Source organism: Callospermophilus lateralis, chromosome 12, assembly GCF_048772815.1.
Source record: "Callospermophilus lateralis isolate mCalLat2 chromosome 12, mCalLat2.hap1, whole genome shotgun sequence".
Taxonomy (NCBI): domain Eukaryota; kingdom Metazoa; phylum Chordata; class Mammalia; order Rodentia; family Sciuridae; genus Callospermophilus; species Callospermophilus lateralis.
Window position 1 is genome coordinate 101,281,176 of NC_135316.1, and position 24,625 is coordinate 101,305,800.

The 24,625-nt window shown below is 39.1% G+C and overlaps 1 protein-coding gene across 2 annotated transcripts in view; it reads left to right on the forward strand.

The window, feature by feature from the left end:
- The window catches only part of Pcca (propionyl-CoA carboxylase subunit alpha), a 360,840-nt gene that overhangs the window by 282,225 nt on the left and 53,990 nt on the right, over positions 1–24,625 (forward strand). For both annotated transcript variants that reach the window (XM_076871993.1, XM_076871994.1), the window contains one exon: positions 15,795–15,848. In XM_076871993.1, coding sequence (XP_076728108.1) covers positions 15,795–15,848 — 54 coding nt within the window. The remainder of the gene's footprint in view (positions 1–15,794; positions 15,849–24,625) is intronic.

A 24,625-nucleotide genomic window follows, 5' to 3' on the forward strand; every position in this document is an offset into this window, starting at 1 on the left:
GCCAAGGGGAAGCCAAGGCAGAGTCTTCAGTAAGGAGGTGACGGTGTAACAGAAGTGTAGCTTACAGGGAGCTCTGGGGATAGTTGTGTGTGGAGAGCAGACTGGAAGAGGCTGAGGCTGTGATTGGAGGCAGAGGGGGAGAAGTCAACAGGGAGCCGGAGGAGCTGGTGGCTTTGCAGGCTCCTTTGTCAGTTTCTCTCTACCTGCCCTTAGGCACAGGAACATCTCACAGGGTTAGTCCTGCTTCTCTCTGTCCTGTCTTCTTGGGCTGCGTTGTTCTTAGAGCTCAGCTCACCACTCACTCACAAAGCGTTCTGAGATGTTACCTGTGTTTGTATTTCTCTCTGCACTTGTTCATGGTATATTCTGAGACCAACAGGATGGATATTACCGCAGATATTTTTCAAGTGGTTTTACAAAGTTACTGCTGGATATTTGTGCATACATACAAATTCTTAACTACAAAATTTTTGTATACAAAATGATATGTATTGCATCTATATAAAAGCTAAAGAATAATAGTATGAAAACCCGTTACACACCCTCTGTATAAAAAAGCCAGTGTTGCTAATGCTCTTGGTAATGTATGGTGCCTCTATGATAAAATACCCTTTCCTTGTGCACTAACAGTAACTGCCATTGTAATTAGGACATTTTCATATGCAGTAAAAGTGTGAACAATGTTTTGTTTAGCTTTTCATGATTTCTGCTCTGTGTGTTTGATCCCTGTCTGTCTTCATTCTTCTGTAGGTTGCCTGACTGTCGGGCACTGTGCTGGTGAGACTGGTCTCTGTTGATACATGTAGCTTTGGTCTATTAATTTCTGTGCTCTGTGTTTGTGATAGTCAGCATTCATCACTGTAACAAAACACCTGCGATAATTAACTTAGAATAAGTTTATTTTGGCTCACAGTTTTGGATGTTCCAGTCCATGATTAGACAGACCCTTTGCTCTGGGTCTCTGAGGGCACACTGGGTGGCATTCCCAGGGAGCACATGGTAATGCAACAGCTAAGCTCATAGCTAAGCCACAGAAGAAGAGGAAGAGAGACCAGGGTCCCACAGTCCCCTTTAGTGACATGCCCCACTGATCTCCCACTAGGCTCCACTTCCAAGTCCTACCCACTCCTAGTAGCACCACCCTGGGAACCAAGGCTTTAACACATGAGCTTCTGGGGATACTCAGTGTCCAAATTATATTAACTTACAATAATCTATTTGTTTATTCCCCTCTAAATAGACATAAGTGTCTTTTTCATTATTTCATTGCCACAAATGGTGCTTCTATCAAACATTCCTATTGAAATAGGAGTTTCTCTAGGGAGTGTGGCAGCAGAACATCTTAATCTCACACACCAGTACTGCATGTGCTTCCCTATTTGGCTGCACCAAAGTAAATGCCAACAGAATAGTGGTGCTAATGGCACTGATGACACGACTAGCAGTTGGCCTCCTTCTGCGCTTACCGTGTCGGCCTCTGATTGTTCTAGGTTCTTCATATTTACTAGTTTATTTTATCCTCACAGCAGCCTGATAAAGTATGCACTAGTGGAATCCTGTTTTGCATTTGGGGAAATAGAGGCTTGTAGGGGTTAACTTGCCTGCCCAAGGCATTCTCCTAGTGAATGGAAGAACCAGAATTTAAGTCCAGGAATTTGTACCCTTAATAATCTTACTTTATATTCAAGTGAACTCTTAGTATTCCCAGACTACTAAGATTTCTCCTGGCTGAGGAGAAATTTTAAATTGAGGTATAATTTTTAATTGAGGTATAATTTTTAATTGAGGTATCTCAATTTAAAATGCAGAGAGTAATGCTGAACTTCGGGGTCTCGATGTAGACTCTCTGGTCACTGAACAATCCCGGAGAACAAAGCACTGGGGGTGTGCCACCACACTTACAGAGCTTGTGGTCAGACTAACCCACACCTGCGCTCCCCTGCCACAGCGAGAGGGTCCTCACTGACTAGGAACAATGACCAGGAACAATTTGTTCCAGAAGAAGAGGTCACACAGGAGAAAAGATATCCCAGAAGACACTAAAGAAAGAAAAATTGTGGCACAGGAATAAATTCAGCATAAAATAAATATAAATAAAAGTTGTTTTTTTAAAAGAAGCACATTTAGGAAAAAGATCTTTGTATACATGGGAATAGAAATACATATATAAATAAACATAAAATGCCTGAAGCATAAAGAAAAAGAATGAAATCAACGATATTAAATCTCTGCCTTAAAACTTTACCTGGATAACCAAAGACCTTAAAGACCCAAGTCCCGCACTGGCAGAAGCGATCTGGAATACATAACTAAACAAAGGATCAGGGTCCACAACACACAGAGAACCTCTACTCATCAATAAGCAAACATCCAATTTCAAAAATTGGACAAAAAGTCATGAACAGGCATTTTACAGAAGAAAAAACAGGACTGCTAATAAATATATTTCAAAAACACTCATCATGAAAAACCTGGAAAATATTCTTTGAGATTACAAAGAGATACCATTTAAACTCCTCAGCCAGGAGAAATCTTAGTAGTCTGGGAACACCAAGAGTTCACTTGACTATAAAGCAAAATTATTAAGGGTACAAATTCCTGGACTTAAATTCTTTCAGGGTGAGGTAAAGAGGAACCCGACAAGGAGAGTTGATTTGAACGAAGAGTCGCAATCTGGCATTTGTTTTCTGCACGTGGCAGATGTTGGAAGCTGGGTGGTGGCTCCCAGGGTGCTTTTGTGGATTTGGGGATTCGTTAGAACACTTAGTGCACACCATATCTCTTCCGGTTGCCTTCTGAGCTGAGTGTAGATGTTCTCATTAGTCAGGATCCTGCTGCATTATCCACATCTGGGCCACAGGAAGTAGTTATGAATCCTTGCTTCCCTAAACTGAGGTCCAGAGTGAAAGTACGAACTTCTGTCATTGCTCTGACACCAACTAGGGATCGATTGATGGTCTTCCTTAGAATCCCTCAGACCACAGGAGACACATGGAAAGGAGATTCTCATCAAGTCCCTTTCACTTGCGGTGTTCAAACTCACGTTCTTAGCTTAACAGTCTGTCTCTTACGTCCTCTGGAGGTACGAGATGGGCAGCTGCTGTTGCCTAGGAAGCTTCGCCTAGCATCTTTCCCAAGGGTGCATGGACGCTTAACACCTATTTCATTTTTTTTGCTAAATCCCTGTTATTACATGAAAATGGCACTCAATTTTATTATCTGGTTAGATGATGTAGTATTTGGGAGGCAGCCGGTGTTTTTGTGAAAATTAGCTCCTTATTCATCCAATCAGATTGCACTGTCCATGCACTTTCCTGGTTTTCATTGGTAAATATTACCATGACTTTCTTTAAAAATAAATTTTATTTTGCCAGTACCATCATTTGGATCATGAGTTTCATAGGTTACTAGCTTCCTTTAGTTGGTCTAAATTAGATATTTTGAGTTGACTTTGAATTCCTACTGCCTTCCTGAGTTCCTGGCATGTATAAAAGCTCAATAATGAATGAATAGGTGGGCAGGTAAATGGACAGTAGCCTCGCATTTTAGAGTTTCAGAAATAAATATCTTACCTGGCACAGTGGCTCATACCTGTAATCCAAGCAGCTTGGGAGGCTGAGGCAGGAGGATTGAAAGTTCCAAAGATGAAAGTCAGCCTCAGCATTTAGCAAGGCTCTAATCAACTTGTGAGACCCTGTCTCAAAATAAAAAGTAAAAAGGGCTGGGGATGTGGCTCAGTGATTAGGTGCCCTGGGTTCAATCCTGAGCATCAAAACAAACAAACAAGCAAACAAAAAAAGCTTTCTAAAAAGCCGATTTATCAATTTTATTTAATTCTTAATCTTTCTATATTTGCAGAATTCATATTTGTTAGATAGGGAGTTGGTGGTGTCCTGCAGAAGCAGATTCACTGTGGTTTCTGTGAGGAAAAGACTATCAAGAAGGCTCCTGAGGACCTGCCCACGGGCTCCTTGCTTATCGAGCAGTCCTTGGCCTACATTTGCTCTGGGTAATCCTGTTGTGATTTTGTACGTTTGGTATCCTGTAAGCCTCTTGTGTTTGGTTTTCCAACTCATTCTTCATGCTTGGGAAATTTTCTGATATTATCTCATTGAAGAGATTGTGCATTCCTTTGGTTTGAAACTCTGTGCCTTCCTCTATCCCAATAATGCTTAGATTTGGTCTTTGGATGCTGCCCCATAATTCTTGAATGCTCTGTTCATGGTTTCTTATTATCTTCACCGTGTGATCAAGTTTATTTTCCAGATTGTATACTTTGTCTTAATTATCTGACTTCTTTCTTCCAAGTGATCTAGTCTGTTAGTTATGCCTTTTTTTTTTTTTTACTTTTGTTTGTACCTTTACTTGTCTATTTTCTTTTTCTTTTTTTTTATTATTAGTTGTTCAAAACATTACAAAGCTCTTGGCATATCATATTTCATACATTTGATTCAAGCAGATTATGAACTCTATTGAGTCTTTTATTTGATTTATTGTATCCTTCATTTCAAGGATTTCTGACTGTTTTTTTTTTTTCAGAGTCTCTCTCTCTCTCTCTCTCTCTCTCTCTCTCTCTCTCTCTGTAATCTTTTGCTTCCTATATTTGCTCTCTTATCTCATTGTTGTAGTAAATAATTTTTGCTTGAATTTGCTCATTTAGGACATTCTTTAATTCACAGATCACTTTAATTATGAACCTTTTGAACTCCTTCTCTGACACTTATCAACTTCTCTGTCCATGGGTTCTGTTATTATAGTGTCCTGGTTTGTTTGGGTCACTTTCCTCCCTTGTTCTTTCATGTTGTCTATGTGCCTTCCTGTCTTGCAGTGTGGACCTGAGATGTTACAGTATCTTCCCTATATTCTTGTAGTACCCGTGTAGATTGTCTATACCTCACCTTGATGTTGGGCTTCCACACTCTGCTGGTGTCCCTCAATGTGTGTTATTGCATCCTGGCCCTGGGTCCTGAGCAAGTTGGTGTGGACAGATCTGAGCCAGGCCTGGACTCCCGCAGTAGTCTGCTGGTCAGAAGGGGTGATCCTGCGCCAGAGGCTAGGCTCTGGCAGGTGTCTGTCCCTCAGGTGGAAGGGTGAACTGGGCCAACTGTGAGCCTGGATTGGGCTCGCCCCACTGTGGGCAGTCTGGGCTGGGTCTCTGCTCCTGTGGTAGTCTGCTGGTCACAAGATAAATTTTTTTAAAAAGAGGCTAGAGATGTAATGGCCCTGGGTTGATCTTCAGTACTGCAAAAAAAAAAAAAAAAAAAAAAAAAACTAATAATAATAATTTTACATATATACTTATATTTTGTGTATATAAATAATGTATATACATGGTATGTATATAAATAACATAAGATACATACTATTTTATATAATATTTTATATAATTTACATATTGTGTGTGTGTGTGTGTGTGTGTGTGTGTTGCTAGTGCTAGAACCCAGGACCTCCCATGTGTTAGTCAAGTACTCTACTGCCGCTGAGCTATATATCCAGGCCTACTAATATATTCTATTAACCCATTATACACAGAATGTTATTTCAACATGAAACAATACAAAATGTCACTAATGTGACACCAGAAACAACCCAACTGTGTGGCATGCCTGCAACACTATCATGTCTTAAACAGTGGAATGATTTAAGTCCTACCAAAATATTGAGTTGTCTTTAACAGAAAAACTCATTATATTGCTTCAGTGTTTAAATTAAAATTTAAAAAATTATTAAAATTAAATATAATTGAAATTCTTCCATCCTGCTGGTCACATTTCAGGTCGTCAGTAGCCACACTTGGCTACTGATTTGGTATGAGTTTGAACAACTCATAAGCCAAACTCTTTGTAAATCAGAGTGTTTTAGATGGAAAAGCAGTGATTCCCTCCACCCCCCAGTGTTCCCCCGTATGTCAACCACAGTTTTGGTATTTTTCATTTAAAAATAAATTGGAACAATGAACTGAGGAATAATAAATAAATTCATTTTAAACAGAAGGTAAATTTATCATCTTGTCAGATTTTCCTAATTTTAAGTTTAGAACCATAACAAAAGTTAGAGCTATTTTAAAAAGTGGAATAATTTCCTGCCTGTAGTGTATAACCAAAGTGACCAAAGGAAACAAAATATTTTACATATATACTTATATGTAAAATATAAGTATATGCTGTGTCCTGTCCGTGTTGAGCTCTCTCTGTTTTCTCCACCACCCTAGAACCTTTGTAGTGAGGAACTTGCTGGATCAGTAGAACTTTTAAAAATTATTACTGTGGTCAAGCTCTGAGATTCTTGTAAAGTCATTTAAAAAAAAAAAAAAAACATTGAAAGAGACTCTTCAGTTTTACTTTGAGCACTCAAATAGTTCTGCATTTCTCATACAATGTCGTTTGTCTGCTGGGATGGAACATATTGTTTCTGTTGGCATTTTACGGACTGCATTTTCACTGCCTACGCTCACGTTGTTGGAACATTTGCGAGCAGAGCCCACTAACTGCTATTGGCCTGTTTCTTTGTGCGGCATGATTTCTTCTATCCACCTGCTCACAGCAGGTTGTCTTCAGGCCCCAAGAGTAGCTAAACACTTTGGAAAATATCTGGAGATCCTGCTAAGGCCTAACAATTTCTGCATTTGTCTGATGTGGAGCTATTCATGGTATACATTTGAAGACTTTTTTCTTTTTCTTTCTCATATTCTTGCTTAAATGTTTTCAAGAGAAGATAAATTTATTATAAATAATGGTACAGAGCTGAGTGCAGCTCTATGCATTCTATATTGAATAGATCATTGATATTCAACTAAGTGGAACTAATTTTCCATGCTCAAGCAGACAAATTTGGAATAGTGTCAGAGGAATCTCATGCTATTTACTGCAGAATACCAGATTAAATGGATGACTTTTGAATTGATTGGAGTATTAAATAGATTATATAACATGATAACTTAAAATACTTAGTGGGCTAGGTAATGTAGAATATAACCAAGCACGTAAGTATGATGGAGAAGATGGCACAGGTCTGCAGACTGTGTACACTCTGGGATGTATTTACAAATGCTTGTCCAAACAGAATCTGAATTGATTTTTGAAATTTAACCTTCGGTTTCTGTTTTGGAGGAAAATAAATTGTTAATTTTTATATCCACTTAGAGTTTAAAATAAGTTATTTTCTTTTCAGTAGTTTAGATTAAAATGAAATATTTCTACAATGTTTAAAGGTAAACTTTAGTTTCATTCCTAGTAAGGATGCTAAACTTTAGTTTCAATCCTAGTAAGGATACTATATTTTTGAAGGGGGTACCAGGGATTGAACTCAAGGGTGCTCTACCACTGAGCTACTTCCTCAGCCCTTTCTATTTTTTATTTTGAGACAGGATCTTGCCAAGTTACAGAGGCTGGCCAGGAACTTGGAATTCTCCTGCCTTAGCCTCCTCAGTAGCTCAGATTACAGGTATACACCACCCATTCCTGGCTAAAATAATAATGATTATTATTAGTAGTAAGTATGTATTATTATTATTGCTGTGGGACTGAACCCAGGGTCTTGAGGATGCTAGGCATGAACTATACCTCCAACCCTGAAAATTAATATTTTAATTAGAAAGCTAAATGAAGGGAATTACCTTTCTGCCTAAACTTTGCCAATCCACAAACATGCTCACACACAAAGTGAATTTGGAATAAATGTTTTCCATGTTTTAAAGATGTTTCTTCCCACACCCACCACCTCTTAGAAATAATTAGCTATTATTTTGTACTATATGCATGTGATTACTGTAGAGTCATCAAATGTAACATGAAACCATCTATTTAGGTTGTGTAGGATATATAAATATATAACTTAGAATAAGTAGAGGTTAGTATTTTTTTCTAAAGAAGGAGGAAATGAAAGAGTAATTATTAACCATCTCCTTTTTACAGTCCTGAAAACATCAATTACAGTTACACATCTTAGAAAGCAGCTCGCCAGAAGAGCAGAAATGACCCTTTTCATTCTGCTTAAAAAATGTAATCACAATCTAACAGCTGAGAAGTATGTACAATTTTGAGGCAGGCCTACCTGCCTTTGGACTGTGGTCCTCCGAGCTGAACCGTCACCTTGGTCTTTCCTGGCACATACTTCACAATTGGGGGTTGCTTGTAAAATGTAACAGAGCTGGGGGATGTCCTTCTGGAAGCACTCCCGCCCGCCCTCCCCCCCCTCCACACACACACACACACACACACACACACACACACATACTTTTTTCTCCTCTGCTGTTAACTAGAAAATTATATTTTAGTGGCTGCTAGAAGAAGAGAATTTTGAATAGAATGAACATTGATTGTAGTAAACCTGGAAAATAATACAAGCAGCTGCACTGGGGACTGGTAAAACAAATCCTATGGTCATGGCCTTTGATGAATATTATCAATTTAGGAATCGGTGGGGGAGGAAGAAAGCGATCCTTTTCTCCCTTTTATTGCTCAGTGACATTACTTTTAAATGTTAAATTTCCTCCAATTTTATTATTGAAGATACTTTTTTGAGCATTTGATTTGTTTTATGACTGTTTTGACTTCATTGAGTAAGTTGCTTATATTGTATGAATTTCATTGTAACAAATGTTGAAACCATTTTTTTCTAAAATTTTCTTTTCTTTAAAGAAATAAAAAGCACATTTTGGAAATGTTGGAGCAGACTATCAAAATAAGAAAAGAAGGATATTTTTATCTGGCTATGAAGTGCCATTTAAAATACAAAAAGGGGTAGAATATTTGGAGAAAATATTTTAACAAGGGTGGAATCTGTTTTAATAAGGTGGATAGAAGTCTTAATTTGGACTAATACTTTTGCTCTTGGCTTATCAAGTGGTCAGTTCATGTTTGTTTGGCATGCATCCAACTCATTTTTGTACATATTGAGTACTTGTTTTTTTTGTGGATTCTAAAAGCTAATTGTCTTAATCCTTCAGTGTGGGAAAAGCAAATGTTCCTTTTAGAAATGTTCCTTTGAGAAAGAGAATTAAACTCCCTTTTCTAGTTAAGTTTCATTCCCTCTCTTCCTTACTTCCATTTGCAAAGATATGTCAGATTTTGGTACCTCCCTGTATTCCTTCTCTGCAAGTAGTAGTCATGGTCGTTCTATTTGTAATTGTGGCCTGCCTTGAATGGAGTGCAAAGTTAGGTGGAACTTACTGGTACTTTATCTATGGATATATACTCAATGATAAAACTTTTGTTTTTCACATGACAATCTAAAATTAAAAATCTATTTTCATATTAATTATTGTGAACTACTAATGTTTGCCTGGGAATGAGTCCAGCCCTCCTAGGGCAAGGAAAAGCCATGTTGGCATTTGTCTTGGTGTGACTCGGGCAGCCTTCTGGGCATTGCAGATAAAGCCGGAGCAAGTGACACAGGAAACCTGTAAGCACAGAAAGAAGGCAATCTTAGTAAGACCCCAGGGGCTGGAGGAAGACCACTGGATAGGATAATGCATAGAAAGTGAGACGAGGGCCCGGAGGCAGTCCTCTCTGCATAGCCAACACCGAGCTGAGACCAATGAGGAGAAGGAGAAAACCTTGCCAAAGTCTGGTGGATGAAAGGTAGAAGGAATGTGGGGAGGAGATCAGGGGAGGATGGGCGAGGACCAGGCCATGAGCTAGGGCCCTTGTGAGCCAGAGTTAGGGTCCTACTCGTTGCCATTATGAAGCTTTTAGAGGGTTGTGCATAGGGGATGGAGAGATTGATAGGACGAGACTCCAGATCACTGCTGAGGAGGACGGGCAGCTAGCTGGGCCTGATGGTGGAGACAGAGATCATCCATTTGTCTGGTGCAGGCCTTGATGGGAGGCCCCAGGGGCTTAGACCAGAAGACAACAGCCAGCCCACACCACCTGCTTCTGTGGACTCATGAGTTGAGTGGTTATTACATTTTTAAGTGGTTGGGACGGGGTATAATGTTTCATGGCTTATAAAAGTTATGTGAGATTTAACACTCAGATGGTAGTAGTGGAGATTCAACAAAACACAGTTTTGTTGGAGCAGAGCCCCACTGGTTCCTTTGCACGTGTCTGGGCGCTCTTGCAGCAGTTGCTGTGAGTAGAGGTGGAGTGCAGGGTGTGCCCTGCTCACAGCCGTGCAGGGCCTGGCGCAGGTGAAGCTACTGTGATCCTTTGAGCTCAACCAAGATGAAAATTTTGCTGAACAAGAAGAACCACCCTCAACCACTGTTATCAAACACTGAATGGCTTTGAAATCGCTTATGCTGCAGTTTAACGAATTCAACCCACACTGCAAGACGAAACTGCTTAGTGTAAAACTTATACTGCGGCAAAGTCGTTTTGACAACAACTAGCGCTTGAATCACAATAATAGCAAGCTGCTTTGAAAAATTCTTTAATGTCTTTATTTTAGTCGACAGGTACTAATTGTTCTTACCTGCAAGGAACGGTGTGACATTTCAGCACATGTCTCCGTTGTGTAGCAATCAACTCAGGATATTTAGGTTATCCATTGTCGCAGACACTCATCATTTCTTTTTGAGAAGCTCAAAAATGATAAGTGTCAGGCTTCTTTTTACACTTCCTGGGCTGTCAAAACATTTAATACAAGAAGCTAATTACAGTTTCAGCAGCATTTTTCCAAACCTCAATGCAAGGGCAAAGGGGATTTCTGTATTTTAATCCATTTAGCTGAACAGTTGAGGAGCTTCTGCTTGCCCTTCCTTGGAAGTGATTAAACTGTGGTGTAAGATAAGCTGAACGGCACAGATCAGGGAAAATGTCTAACAGTTCAGTAAATGCCTGCCACGCAGTGGATCTGCTCTGGTGGAATCATGTGCTTGTGGATTGAAGTCAGGCTTTGGCAGTCCCTCTGGGTAGGAAAAGACATTGTCAAAGATAAAATACATAAACCCCACTGCAGATCAGCAGTTATAGGCAAACATTTGCATTTGATTTTGATGATAAGGAACATCAAGCCCTATACTGGACAAACCTTTGTCCTGAAAATAAAAGAATTCCATTTTCCTTATTAGTGAACCAGAATTACAGAAAGTTGTGCTCAGCTACATTTTGAATTTTATATTAAAAAAGTTATGGAAATTTGTTTTCTCACATTATAAGTAGCCACATAATATCCACAAATTGTGCATCTGGGCTCATAAAGCCTAAAATGTTTACTGTATGGCCCATCACAGAAAAAGTTTCCTGACCTCTAAATTACATCAAGATGGTAGCAGTGGAGATAGGAAGGGGACTAATGTGACATGTATTTTTGGTGGAGGGCAGAGAAGATTGGCAATGGATTTGCCAACTAGATACTGGGTAAGATACTGAGTAAGAAGGAAGTTAAAGATTGGCGTGTGAGGCTGGGTGTGGTGATGCACACCTGTAATCCCAGCTGCCTAGGAGGCTGAGGCAAGAGGGTCACAAGTTTGAGGCCAGCCTCAAAACCTTAGGGAGTCATTGTCTCAAAGTTAAAAAAAAAAAAAAAAAAAGAAAAAGAAAGAAAAAGAAAGGGCTGGGGATGTGGCTCAGTGGTTAAGTGCCCCTGGATTCAATGCCCAGTTACCACCCACCTAAAATATGGACTGTGCCCTGTGGCTCTTCTTTCTGACCTAGGCTGCCAAGGACAGAAAATTTAACCACTACTGGGGAAAGTCCGTGGCTGGTAGTAATGGGGTGCTGTCACAGGGTATTTCCTCACTACTCTGAACCTCAGGAATGTGGTGGCAGGCATGTTCATTGATCACCTGTCCACAGTCCAGACCGTTGTGCCCTACCCCTTTCCCTGATTTCTTAGCAGCTACACCTGTACTTCTCCCCAGCCAAATGTCTATGTTAGATGATCAAAGGATATATAACTTACTTTTATTTTTCATAGTATGTAAAAACTAAAGAATTTTGGTGAAGATTGCTCTTAGGTTTTTATTTCTACAGCTTTGATGGGGTATTGCTGGCATTGAGGAGAAGGTGTAAGAATTGATCCTTGACCTTCAAAACCTCTCCATCTAGGGCTGAGGCTATAGCTCAGTTGGTAGAGCACTTGCCTCGCACATGTGAGGCACTGGGTTCTATTCTCAGCACCACATAAAAATGAAATGAAGATATTGTGTCCATCTACTATAGAAAACATTTTTAAAAAACCACTCTCCATCTAATTGACGATCAAGTGTAAGGCACTGTGTAGATACTACATCCACACAGGCAGAGCAGGGGTGTGAGTCCTGTGCAGCACCAGTGCAGGCAGGTTGCTCTAACCTTCCTGTGTGCTAGGTCCCTCGTCTGTAAAACAAAATGGAGATCATCTTTGGGTTCAGGTGCTCTTCAAGCCCCAACCATCAGTGTTGCTTACCTCTCAGGTTTCCAGCGGCTTTGCTCGGTCTCTGACTCCTCTCTGTCCCCACTCTTCAATCTTGCCATCATCTTTCTACAACATAGACCTGCCACGCCCCAGAACTTTGTCAACAATGAGCTCCCCTGGACAAAGACAGACCTGGCTGTTGGCTCAGGCTGAGGCTCAGTGGTAGGAGTACTTGCCTAGCATGTGTGAGGCCCTGGGTTCCATCCTCAGGACCACATAAAAAAATTAACAAGTAAAATAAACTTTTTAAAAAGAGAGACAGAGTGACCTGGCTGTGTATGTCCTTGGCTGTTTTCTTTCTTGTCATTTCCATTCTTCAGCCAACCCTCTCTCTGCCCACACTGAGCTCCTCAACTTTCCTTAAATTTATTTTACTTGTTTTTAATCTGAAATTGGCATAAATGGTTCCATTAGCACAAAAGTTTCTCCTGTTTGAGAATGCCTGCTCATTTCAGAAAAATGATTTTTATGGCCAAAAATGTATCTATTTGTCACCAAAAAATGTTATATTTAAGAATGTAGACTTTATAGAATAGCTAAATCAAGCTAACTAAGATATATATTACCTCACATACTAATTTTTTTTTTTTTTTTGGTCAGAACATTTAAAATTTTTCTTGCTATCTTCAGTAGTATAATACATTGTCACCAACTGTATCTCCTGTATCTACCATGTTGTAAAATGGACCTCTTGAACTAACTGAAATTTTATATCCTTTGACCACTAACTCTCCACCTCTGGTAACCAACCTCTATTTTCTGCTACTATTAATTTATTTTTGTTTCAGCACTTGAACCCTGGGTGTACTTAACCAATGAGCCACATCACCACCCCTTTTAATTTTTCATTGTTAGGGTCTCACCAAGTTTCTTAGGGCTTTACTAAGTTGCTGAGGCTGGCTTTGAACTTGCAATCCTCTTGCCTCAGTCTCCTGAGCCACTGAGATTATGGATGTCTACCACACATCTGGTTTTTTTCCTGGCTTAGACCCAGGGCCTCTCCCACACTAGGCAGCACTTTACCATGAGCCACATCACACTTTCTTCTTCTATGAGTTCAATTTTTTTAGATTTCACATGGAAATGAGATACTCAGTATTTATCTTATTTCACTTAAATTACTGTCTTCCAATATCATCTTTATTGTTACAAAGGAAAAGTGATTTTCTTATTTTTTAAGACAAAATAGTGTTCTATCGTGTATATTACAGAATTTTTTTATTCATCCATTGGTGATCTTGACTGTTATGAATAATGCTTCAATGAAACATGAGAGTACAAATATCTCTTCAACATACTTATTTCAGTTCCTTTGAATATAAAACCAGTAATAGGATTGCTGGATCATAAGGTAGTCCTATTTTTAATTTTTCAAGAAACTCTATTCTGTGTTCTGAATGGTTGTAATTCTGTTCATTTTTTTAATACCAGCTCTAATATTTATCCACAAATCTTCTTTAACTTTTCAGGCATTTGGTTGGTCTTTTACCCCACAGTACCATGTACATCTTGTATAGTGGATTCATCATACTGAATTATACTTATTTAAAGTTGTGTTGTCTTTTCCTTAGTCTCCTAGAAGGCTAGCCAGCAGCGCTACACATGGTGGTCCATGGGTTGATGGGCAGTGAGAATGAGGACTATAGAAGAAGCCCCAGTATCAGATCTAGGCTTCCACTCAGGTCTTCATTGAACCTTTCACTGAACACTAAGGAAATAATTTATTTTATTCCATTCTGTGTTCTTTTTGTCTCTTTTTGCCTTTATTCACTTATCCATGTTCATTTAAAAGGAAAAACAGGTAAGTGAAAAAGAAAAAGATCAACTAAATTTCCCAGAAATAAATTGTTTTATGTACATTATTTATTCTAGAATTTTCTATAATATATGGAGTTTCTTTATGAGAGTTATTCTAACAAACTGTTTAGTTCTTTCTTTTTGCACTTTGAAATATACTACAGGTTTAGCATCTCTAATTTGAAAATTCAAAACTTTTTTGAGTGCTGTTTTTGGGGATTAGGAGTGTTCAACCAGTATACTCTATGCAAATATTCCAAAGTCCAAAAAAAGCAAAAACCAAAAACCCCCAACTCAGAAACATTTCTGGTCTCAGGCATTTTGGATAAGGGATATTCTACCTGTGTGAACATGTTTTGCATCTTTAAAATTTTTAGATGTCTTTGTGGATATACCGTAATTTATGTCATGACTCCTTTTGCTAGTCCTTGAGATTACCCGACATTTTTCAGTTCTACGAACTACAGGGTGATACCATATTTGTAGACTTATTTTTGTGCCTATCCATAATTTTTTTCCTTAGTATTAATTCTTAGAAGTGAACTAAAAGGGCCCAAGTGATAGCATGGATATTGAATTCCCTGTTCTGTAGGATGCTGCCTTCTCTGCCAGCTTCCTCCTCATTTCTCCAGCCTCCCCCTGTCCAGGAGCAGCAGGCTCAACTGCTGGAGGGTCCCTCCAAGGTCCCATTGCTCTAGTGATCTCAGAGCTTAATGTTAGTAAACTTGCACTTTTGGAAAAGGAGTTTAATTAAGATACATTTGTAATAGTTCATGGCATGCAGTTCAGCGAAGGCCACTAAGTCTCTCCAGGACTTCTGGGAACTTTTAAATCATAGTAGCTCATTTAGAACTGCTTCATTTGAAGCTCCTGGGCCATCTCTGATTAGTACAGAAAAAGGAAAAATTTGAGGAACACGTTAGGATTAAATAGAGCACTTTTCCCAAGAGAATGATCTGAAAAGTCTGATTTACTTTCAGTAAACTATTTAGTCAGCCATTTTTAGCAATATTTTGACTTTTAACAAGTTTAAACAAGAAAGATACATGTAAATAGTAATGTATTTGCTTTGATCATATTTGACTTATAGATAAATGTATAGTGTAAAGGTGAAATCTGTTTTTCACTTTTCTCTGGACACAAATGAATTACATTGTTTTCATGGTTGGTTTAAACAAATGCTAATTTATTTTAATAACTTTATTGAGATACAGTTCACATGCCATCTAATTCTACCCATTTAAAATTACAATTCAGTGGGGTCTGGTCTATTCAGAGTACATAGTTGTCACCCCCAGTGTTATTAGAACATTTTCACATCCCAAAACAAACCCCATGCCAATTAGCAGTTACCCCGTCTCCTCCCAACACTCCTCCCTGAGGCAACCACCAATCCACTTTCTATTCTAGACATTTTGACTAGATGGAGCCACGCATGTTCCTTGATGACTGCCCGCTGTTTTTGCATGTGCTGTATTTCATTCCTTTTTTTATTATTTAGTAACATAACACTGTTCCACTGTGTGGACGTGTACTGTGCTGTGTTTCTTCATCATCAGTTGATGGACATGCCGGTGTTTGCCTGTCATGAACACTCATGTACAAGGTTCTGTGTGGGCGCACATTCATTTCATACTTTTTTTTTTTTTTTTAAGTGTCTTTCTCGAGAAGCTGGTGGAAACATGAGCATTCAGTTTCTTGGCACAGTGGTAAGTACAGAAGAATAATTATTTGTGTATTCTCTTAATTTAGAGACAAAAATAGTATTTGGCTAATTTTAGCCCATGAGTTTCAACCTGCTTCATTGTGGGTTTAGTTTGCTGGTAAAGTAAGATGTTTGTACCAGAAGCACATGCCTTAATGTGTGAGAGCAGTTTCCATGATAGAATTTTCATAGACACTTCTTATGAGAACATATTTTTTTAAAAATTAACTTATTGAGTATTTTAAGTACTTTCTTCTATTAAAAACTTTCTCTGTGTTTATATAATAAAAATAAGAGTGTATTACATAAAGTTGCTTTTGAAAACAGTGAGCTTGACCTTTATCCCCTTCAGTTTTCTTTAACTTTCTCTATAAGGTCCTTTTAAATCTAACTTTCTAATGAAATTTAATGATAATCCTACTTTTATTAATTTTTGTCTAAATCCTATTGTTTTAGATAATGTTATAAAATAATTATAAGCATCATTTAAATATAGCTATATCTAACATTATGATGGGTATCCTATTTTTATTAATTTTTGTCTAAATCCTATTGTTTTAGATAATGTTATAAAATAATTATAAGCATCATTTAAATATAGCTATATTTAGCATTATTATGGGTAGATGTGACATTTTATTTATCCCTGAATCTCAACTGTTAGGTGTAGGCTACTATACTTTTTTTTTCTTTACAAATGGTATCATGATGAGCACCTTAATGTATTTTACTTCTTTGATGTTTTGAATTATTTTCAAATAAGTATAAGATATTTTAAAAATATATGATACATTTCTTGATGATGGAATGTGATGATCATTATTATCCAAAGTACAGGTATGAAGACACATGTTGGTGTGAATATACTATGTATACAACCAGTGCTCTCCATATATAATAAGAATTGTAATGCATTCTGCTGTCATATATAAATAAAAATAATAAATTAAAAAATACTTGATACATTTCTTCCTAAACATAATCAAAGCCATGAATATTTTTATGGTTCATTATAAATTTTCTAGTTATTTTATATCTTTTTAGAACCCTACCCATTATATGTTAGAATACTACTTTGCACTCTCTCACTGGTATTATAGTTTTCTAAATTATTTATCTGCTAAAAAGAGGTTTGCTTGATTAAATATTAAATATATTAAATATTTTCACATATAATTTATAATTATTAGTAGTAGCATTAAAAATTTCAGAATAGTTTTTAGAAAAGCATATTATTGTTTTAATTTTCACTTCTGTATTTATTGCTACTATCTTTGAATATTTTTCACATATCCATTTACTAAGTATTATTTATAATATGAGAAATGTCTACTCATGTCCTTTGGGTACATTGTTCTGGATATATAGTCACATAGCAAGTTTCTGGTAGCTGGATGAGTTTATTGAGAATTTCAGAGAGGCCTGTGGCTTGAATAAAAAATGCAATGATTTTGCACCCAGTGAGATGGGAAGGATATTATAATATATATTCACAGAGCACTTCATCATTTATATATGCACAAAGATGTATGTGTAGTTTACATATACAAAGTATATGTATATTCAGGCTCTAGCTCATTGATTGTAATTTAAATTTTAGGTATTGAACCTAAGGCTTATGGTTATTCTTATAAAATAATGCAACAAAAACTTTATTATTGAGATGTATTTCATGAGAAACTATATTAGATTTGAATCCAGTGGGTGAGTGTGAGTGTGTGTGCACACGCACCCACATGTGTGTAGAAGGAGAAATTGATATTGATTGATTTTAAGGAATTGCTTTGCTCAGTTGTGGATGGATGGCAAGTCCTGGCCTTCAGGGTAGGCCCTTCAGATGGAGACAGTGGAAGTGTGCAGTTCAATCCCAGAGGCCATCTTCTGACTGATTGCTCCTTGTTGGTCAATTGTTTTCCATTAAGACTCTCAAATGAATGGATGAAGCCCACCCACTTTATAGAGGATGATCCACCTTACTCCAGATTCACTGATTTAAATGTGCATCTCATCCAGAAAATACCCTCACAGATGCATCTGAAATGACATTTTATCAAATATAAAGGAGTAGTAGTCACATGGTAGAGGTACTGTGGTCTCACTAAGTGGACACATAAATTTAACCATCACAGAAGTGAGTATCCCATCCCTTAGAGGTGTTTGGTTCTTTACAGTGGCTCTTTATTCAGAGATAGAATCACGCTGTGCCCCTGATCCACTGCTGCAGTAGTAGGAAAGTGATTCTGTATAAATGGAGGCTTCTTGGCCTCTTGCTCCTCTTCAGACACGGCCGGCTCCTTCCTCAGGGGCTCTGCGCTCGCCCTTCTTCTGTTGTGACTGTTAGGAACATCTGCCTACACGTCTGTGCCAGGGATTGAGCCCAGAGCATCAACTGCTAGGCAGGGGCTCTACCACTCAACTGCTAGGCGGGGCTCTACCATGAGCTCCGGCACCAGCCCTTTTCATTTTATTTTGAGACGGGTCCCCACTAAGATGCTCAGACTGCCTCAGACTTGGATCCTCCTGCCTCAGTCTCCTGAGTAGCTGGGATGACAGGTTTGCTTCACCACACCTGGTCTCATTCATAATCTTAATCACCCTTTCTGACATTTTATTTTCCCCCTTCCTGCTTTCTTCTTTTTCTTTAGCAACGGTCACTGTTTGACATAGTATACATGCATTTTTTGATGCATTGATTATCTGTCTTCCCTTGCATGTAGCAAGCTCCGTGGGCATAGGCTTTTTGTCATTTGGCACAGTACTCTGAACAGGACCTTGTGGGTATTCAATAAATATTGGTTCAGTGAATGAGTGCCGTTGACTTGTGTGGGATCTAAGTATCAGACTTTTAAAAGAAAAATGAAAAAAAATAATATAGAAAAAAATGTGTTAAAAGTAAGTGTGGGGAGGGCTGGGGTTGTGACTCAGCGGTAGAGTGCTCGCCTCGCATGTGCGGAACCCTGGGTTCGATCCTCAGCAACACATAAAAATAAATAAGTGAAATAAAGGTATTGTGTCCAACTACAACCAAAAAATACTTTTTTTAAAAAGTAAGTGGGTGGGGGCTGGGCATATAGCTGAGTTGGTAGAGTGCTTGCCTTATGTGCACAAGGCCCTGGGTTCAATCCCCAGCACCACACACACACACACACACACACACACACACACACAAGTGTGAGGGTGTTTGGGACCTTAGAATTGAGCTAATCTGTCTTCCTCAGATAAGGAAAGTTGGCATCAGAAGAGACGGTGTGACCTACACAAGGGTGGTCAGAGCAAAGGAGGGTGCCCAGAGTCCTCCCCTCAGTCCAGCCCTCATTCCATCAGCAGATGCCCTTTCATTTTATTCCCTTTCACTCACATTAGGCACCCAAACAGACTAGAGAGAAAGAAAGAATTAAACACACACACACACACCCCTCAATAAACTGCTAACGAATGTCACCTGAAAAAATGAAAATAAGAGTTTCATGTGGCTGATGGTCCCTTCCCCCACTAGAAAGTAAGAGACTGTTTTCTGGGGTATTCAGAGGCTCTGGGTTCACTCTGCACAGAGAAGGAATCCAGTCCTAACACAGTTCTTCAGCCCAGCAGTTTGGAGGTAGTTTGTTGCCCAGGTAGTTTGTTGCATTGAATTTTTCCCTGTGTGTTATTAGCAGTAGTGGGTTAGTACGGAAGAGGCGAGATGGTGTGCAGTTCATGGACTGTCAGAACAGATGGAGATTGGCTGACGCTCTCACGTGCTGCTTCAGTGGAAGGTGTCCAAAGCAGACATAGCGGCAAGGACACAGGTCAGGAGTAGTAGTCACATGGTAGAGGTGAGGCCCCAAGTATGCATCGTCTTTGTGAGAATCCTTGTAGAATTTTCTATTAAAGTTGGGGTTTTTGAGTATTAATAACAATAGCCTTCAATGTTCAAAAAAAGTTTAAATTTAAACTAAGAAAAATACTTCTTTATATCACTAAATTTCAGAAGTGATATTAGCATTTCAACTGAGGGAAAGTAGAGATAAGGATAATTAATTTCAATTTCTACTCAGAAATTTAAAAAAATGTGTTGTTTTTATGTCCTGTAAATCTCATGACTTTTTAAAAACTTGGTTTTATTAGATGACATTACATATTACAAAATATTATAAATATATTTTACATAATTGTACAAGTACATTTAAAAGAACATTTTATAAGCTGAGCACAGTGACACATGCCTGTAATACCAGCAATTACTGAAGCTGAGGCAGGAGGATGACAAGTTTGAGGCCAGCTTCAGCCACTGAGGGAAACTCTATCTCAAAATAAAACATAAGAAATGGCAGATGATGTGGCTCAGTAGTTGGACACCCCAGGGTTCAATTCTCACTGCCTCCCCAAATAATCATGACAAATAAATAAAAGTTTATAATACATATGTAAGCTTTAAAGAATAATGATAAATTCCCATGTACCCACTAGGAATTTATTTTTAGAAATTACCATGACTTTTGAAGATTTCTGGTGTTCTTCCATGATCCTGTCACTCCCTGCCATGGGAAATTTCTTCCTGATTTTGTATTTATCATTCTGTCTGTTCTTTATAATTTTTCCACATATTTGCAACCCCAAATAATCCATAGTTCAGCTTTGCTTGCTTTCAAACCTGACACATATAGGGTTATATTCTCTAGTCTCCCATGACTTGGTTTCTCTGCTGGGCCTTGTTTGTGAGACCCGTTGCATGCAGCTGGAATTCATTGGTACCCACAGCCAAGCAGACTGTTCTTGTGTTGATAAGCTGAGCAGTTTCCAGCTTTTTGCCATCATTCTTAGTGTTGCCATGAGCATTTCTGAACATGGGTGCCGTGTCCTAGAGGTACACGTGGGGCGACACTGCATAGTTATATGGATTTAGTCCATTTGTATGTTGTTTGGATTTTTAATAAGGCAGAAAGAATCAGGTTGGGGAGCATATGACAAGTTCTGACTCTGAGTTACAGATAGAAGCAACTGTCAAGAACTGCGAGCAGTCTGAGATTTCCCTTACTTGCAAGATGCCAAACTGATCTGCTACAATTTCACGAAGAATGCTGGAAAACATGAGACTCCAAGTCAGAAGTAAAGGACAGTTGATTAGAACAGGAACAGTGGCCAGAGGGTCATTTTTGCTCCATTGCCCTGAAGCTACATTCCCCTGGGGGTGATGCAGGGAGAGAGGGAGATGTTGCCTTCACACACTAGGGACTGCACCAGAGGAGAGGAACGCTGAGCTGGGAAGCCAAGTCTTTTATAATGGGCACTCTTCATACCTTCCCTTTGTTCCAGTCTACAAACATCCCACAGAGCAAGGAACAATTGATGTCTTACTCATAAGAAGTGGAAAAACATGAGAGACCCATGGAGACTTGTCTCCTTATAGTGATGAGTGTCACTTCCTGGTCAGAGATGCCCAAAAGCCAAATGTGAGCTCTCAAGGCCCCTGTTGTGTTCCCATTGGAAGCTGTAGCACAGATGCGACTCTGTTGTCCTGGTCTGTGGGTGAAGAGTGGGGCTGAGCATTGCCACCCCCAACCTTCAGTTGCTGAAGCCTACCTTAATAATAAAGGAACATAAAGGCCCATCTTCTATCTATAAAACCTCATGTCCACTTTAATAGATTTCAGATGCATGTAAAGGGTGTAGATTTGAGATTCAATAAGTGTATTCTGTTGACTGTAAAGCCTTTGCTCAGAACTTTCAATCCAAACCTGAGGTCTCCTTTCTATCATGCTGTTTGAAGTATAGTTAAAATATAACTTTAGTGTCTATCAACCTCATCACACTCCTACTCCTAAATTATAGTTTGTAGGAGTGTGTGTGTGTTGTGTGTGTGTGTGTGTGTGTGTGTGTAGTGTATGTATATATGTGTGTGTGTGTGTGTGTGAGTGTGTAGTTTGTAGGAGGTGTCTGGGGCTGCTGCCACACATTATCACCTTCCAGAAGGCTGGAAACAGCAGCAGTGTCTTCTCTCACAACTCTGGAGGCAGACAGCTAAAGCCCAAGTGTGGGCAGGTTGATCCTCCTGAAAGGCTTCAGGGAGAGTCTGTTTCATCCTCTCCTCTCTCCTAGCTTCTGTAGTTGCTGGCAGTCCTTGGTGTTCCTTGGCTTCTAGCTGTGTCCTTCCAGTTACCTCTTCTGTTGTCACATGGTCTTCCCATGTCTCTGTGTGTTCATTAGTGTGACTCCAGGGACACCAGTTACCAGATGGGGGCTCACCCTATCTAGCAAAGCCTCATCCTGACTATGCACATCTCCAAAGGCTGTTTCCAAGTAAGACCACACTTATGAGGTTCTGGGGACATGATTTTTTTTAGATGGCACTGCCAGTCCATATACACTTTATGTAGACCTGAAAGCTTTTTTGATATATATGAAAAGAGAAAATTTATCTAGAAATACATGTTAGCAGTGTTCCTTCTTAAGTGTATGCTTTACTGAGACCTCAGTTGAGGTCTGCCATTTATTTCCCAAGTATTTCCATGCCTGTTATCTCCCACACAGCTGAAGTCACCTTCCCAGCTCAGACGTGCCAGAACACCAACAATGGGTGTGCATTCTTAAGTGTGCAGAAAAAGAAAAATGTAAGCATGATATCCAGCACCATCATCAAAACCAAAACACTATCATGATAATAGCAACAATAATTAATAACAATGATAATATAAGAAAGTTAAGTAACTATTCTGTTCTATAACTGATAGAATCTGGATGCAAAACCAGCTTTTTTGGCTTTGAAGTCCACCAAAATTCCTTAAGAGTGAGTTGCTCCACTGCCTTCTCCAGAAGGCTGCCAAGCACAGTTGTTCATGTAAGTCATCTCAGGCTGCTGTGACGAATGTGTGGACCAGGGTCGCTGAAACAACAGACATTCATTTCTCATGATTCTGGCAAGTTCAAGAATAACGAGCAGCATGCTCAGTGGCTGGGGAGGCCTCTCTTCCTGGCTTGTGGGTGGCCTTCTTGCTGTGTGTTCACGTGGCAGGGAGTGAGCCAGCTCTGGTCTCCCTTCCTCTTCCGCAGAGTCACTCCTGAGTCCGCAGAGTCCCTCCTGAGTCCCACCCTCAGGGCCTCATCTAGCCTAGTCACTCCCATCTCCAGATACTGTTTCATCAGGGGTTAGAGCCTCAAAATATGAATGTGGGGGTGGGGTCACAGGCATTTGGTCCATTCACAGTTAGTTGGTGAGTTGCCTGTCCCAGGGTGTTTCTAGGATACCTGGGCCTACTCCAGATAGTTCATTGTCTGGTTGTGTGTGTGTATGTGTGTGTGTGTGTGTGTGTGTTAGTCTGCTTATTGTCATGGTTTGGATCTTTTGAGTGGAAGGCCTGGCCATCAGTGCAGAAACGTTCAGCGGGGGGCATTTTGAGAAATGACTAGTTCACGAGGGCTCTGACCTCATTAGGGGACTAATAATCTATTGATGAGCTCATAGTTGGAATGGGCTGTTGGGAGATGGTGTCACGGTAGGAAGTGGGGCCTGGGTGGAGGACATGCGTCACTGGGGTGTGTCTTCAGGGGTCATGCTTTGTCCCTGGCCCCCAGCCCCTTTCTTCATCTGCTTCCTCATCACCATGAGCTGAGCAGCTTTCCCCTGCTCGTCCTTTCCCATGATGCTTTGCATCACCTCAGGCCTAGAGTCATGGAGCCAGCCGACAGTGGACCAAAACCTCTGTAAACTGGGAGACCAAATAAACCTTCTTCCTTCGACTTATTTGTATCAGATATTTTGGTCACAATGATGAAAAACTGACTAACACACATTTTGGTGAAGCTGTGTGTCTGAGTACATCAGTAAGAGCTCTCAAAGAACGGAAGAGGTACTATTTTGCTCAACCAGAATTCTTTACTTGAACTAGGCTAAACAATAAGGGTAGGCTTTTTTAAAAATTACTTTAAGAATGTAAAAATTGCCATTTTATTTAAATTGTTTATTCTGGCCATTGTTTATTTATTATTAAATTTATATTTAATTTTTAAAGCATTGGGATATTAAAGCAAACATATTTCGGAGAGATTGGAATTTTTTTCCTTGCAAAAACAATGCCAATTGCCCAAAAGGAAAGATAAACTTAGACTCAATGAGCAGCCTCTTTATGGCCGTGATAATTGGCAGCCACCCAAAGACTCTTGAAGAACTATCAAATTCTATGTCTTTGAAGCTTAGCCAGAGATCTTAATGAAACCAAATGATGCTAAAGTTCTTAAAGCTAATTTAAATCTCAAATTGTACATTTTAAATTAAGTTTTTTATTGATAATAAATATACTTTATTTCTTATTAGCCTTGAGAGCTTGAGTAATAATATCAGTAGAATAAACATGTTTTACAAAGATTTACCATTAAGAATGCTATTAATATGACCCTTGATACACCAGCACAATTAGATTTCAAAGTAAGCATTTATGAAGTAACAGCGATTAATGACAACCATCGAAAACAATTTTGAACTCCATCAGTTTAACTCAGGAGGGTAAACTTAATATGATAATTCATCTCGTTGAATTGTATCAGCTTAGCAGGAAAGTATGTAAATATGTGACCCTTACCTGGCTTCTAAATGGATGCTGTGCTGATAGATTTATCAGTTCTATTAAAGAACTTTGGGGAACTTTGGAATTTCAGCAATTGTTCCCTTGGAGGCTAAAAACCCAACCTGATCTCATACTGGGACCATTCTGGTCTGCATATTTCCATAATTTGCCTTTGCTACTAATATGACAGCAAGACACAAATAACTGCTTCTAATAATATCCGATGGAGTTGTGGAGGACA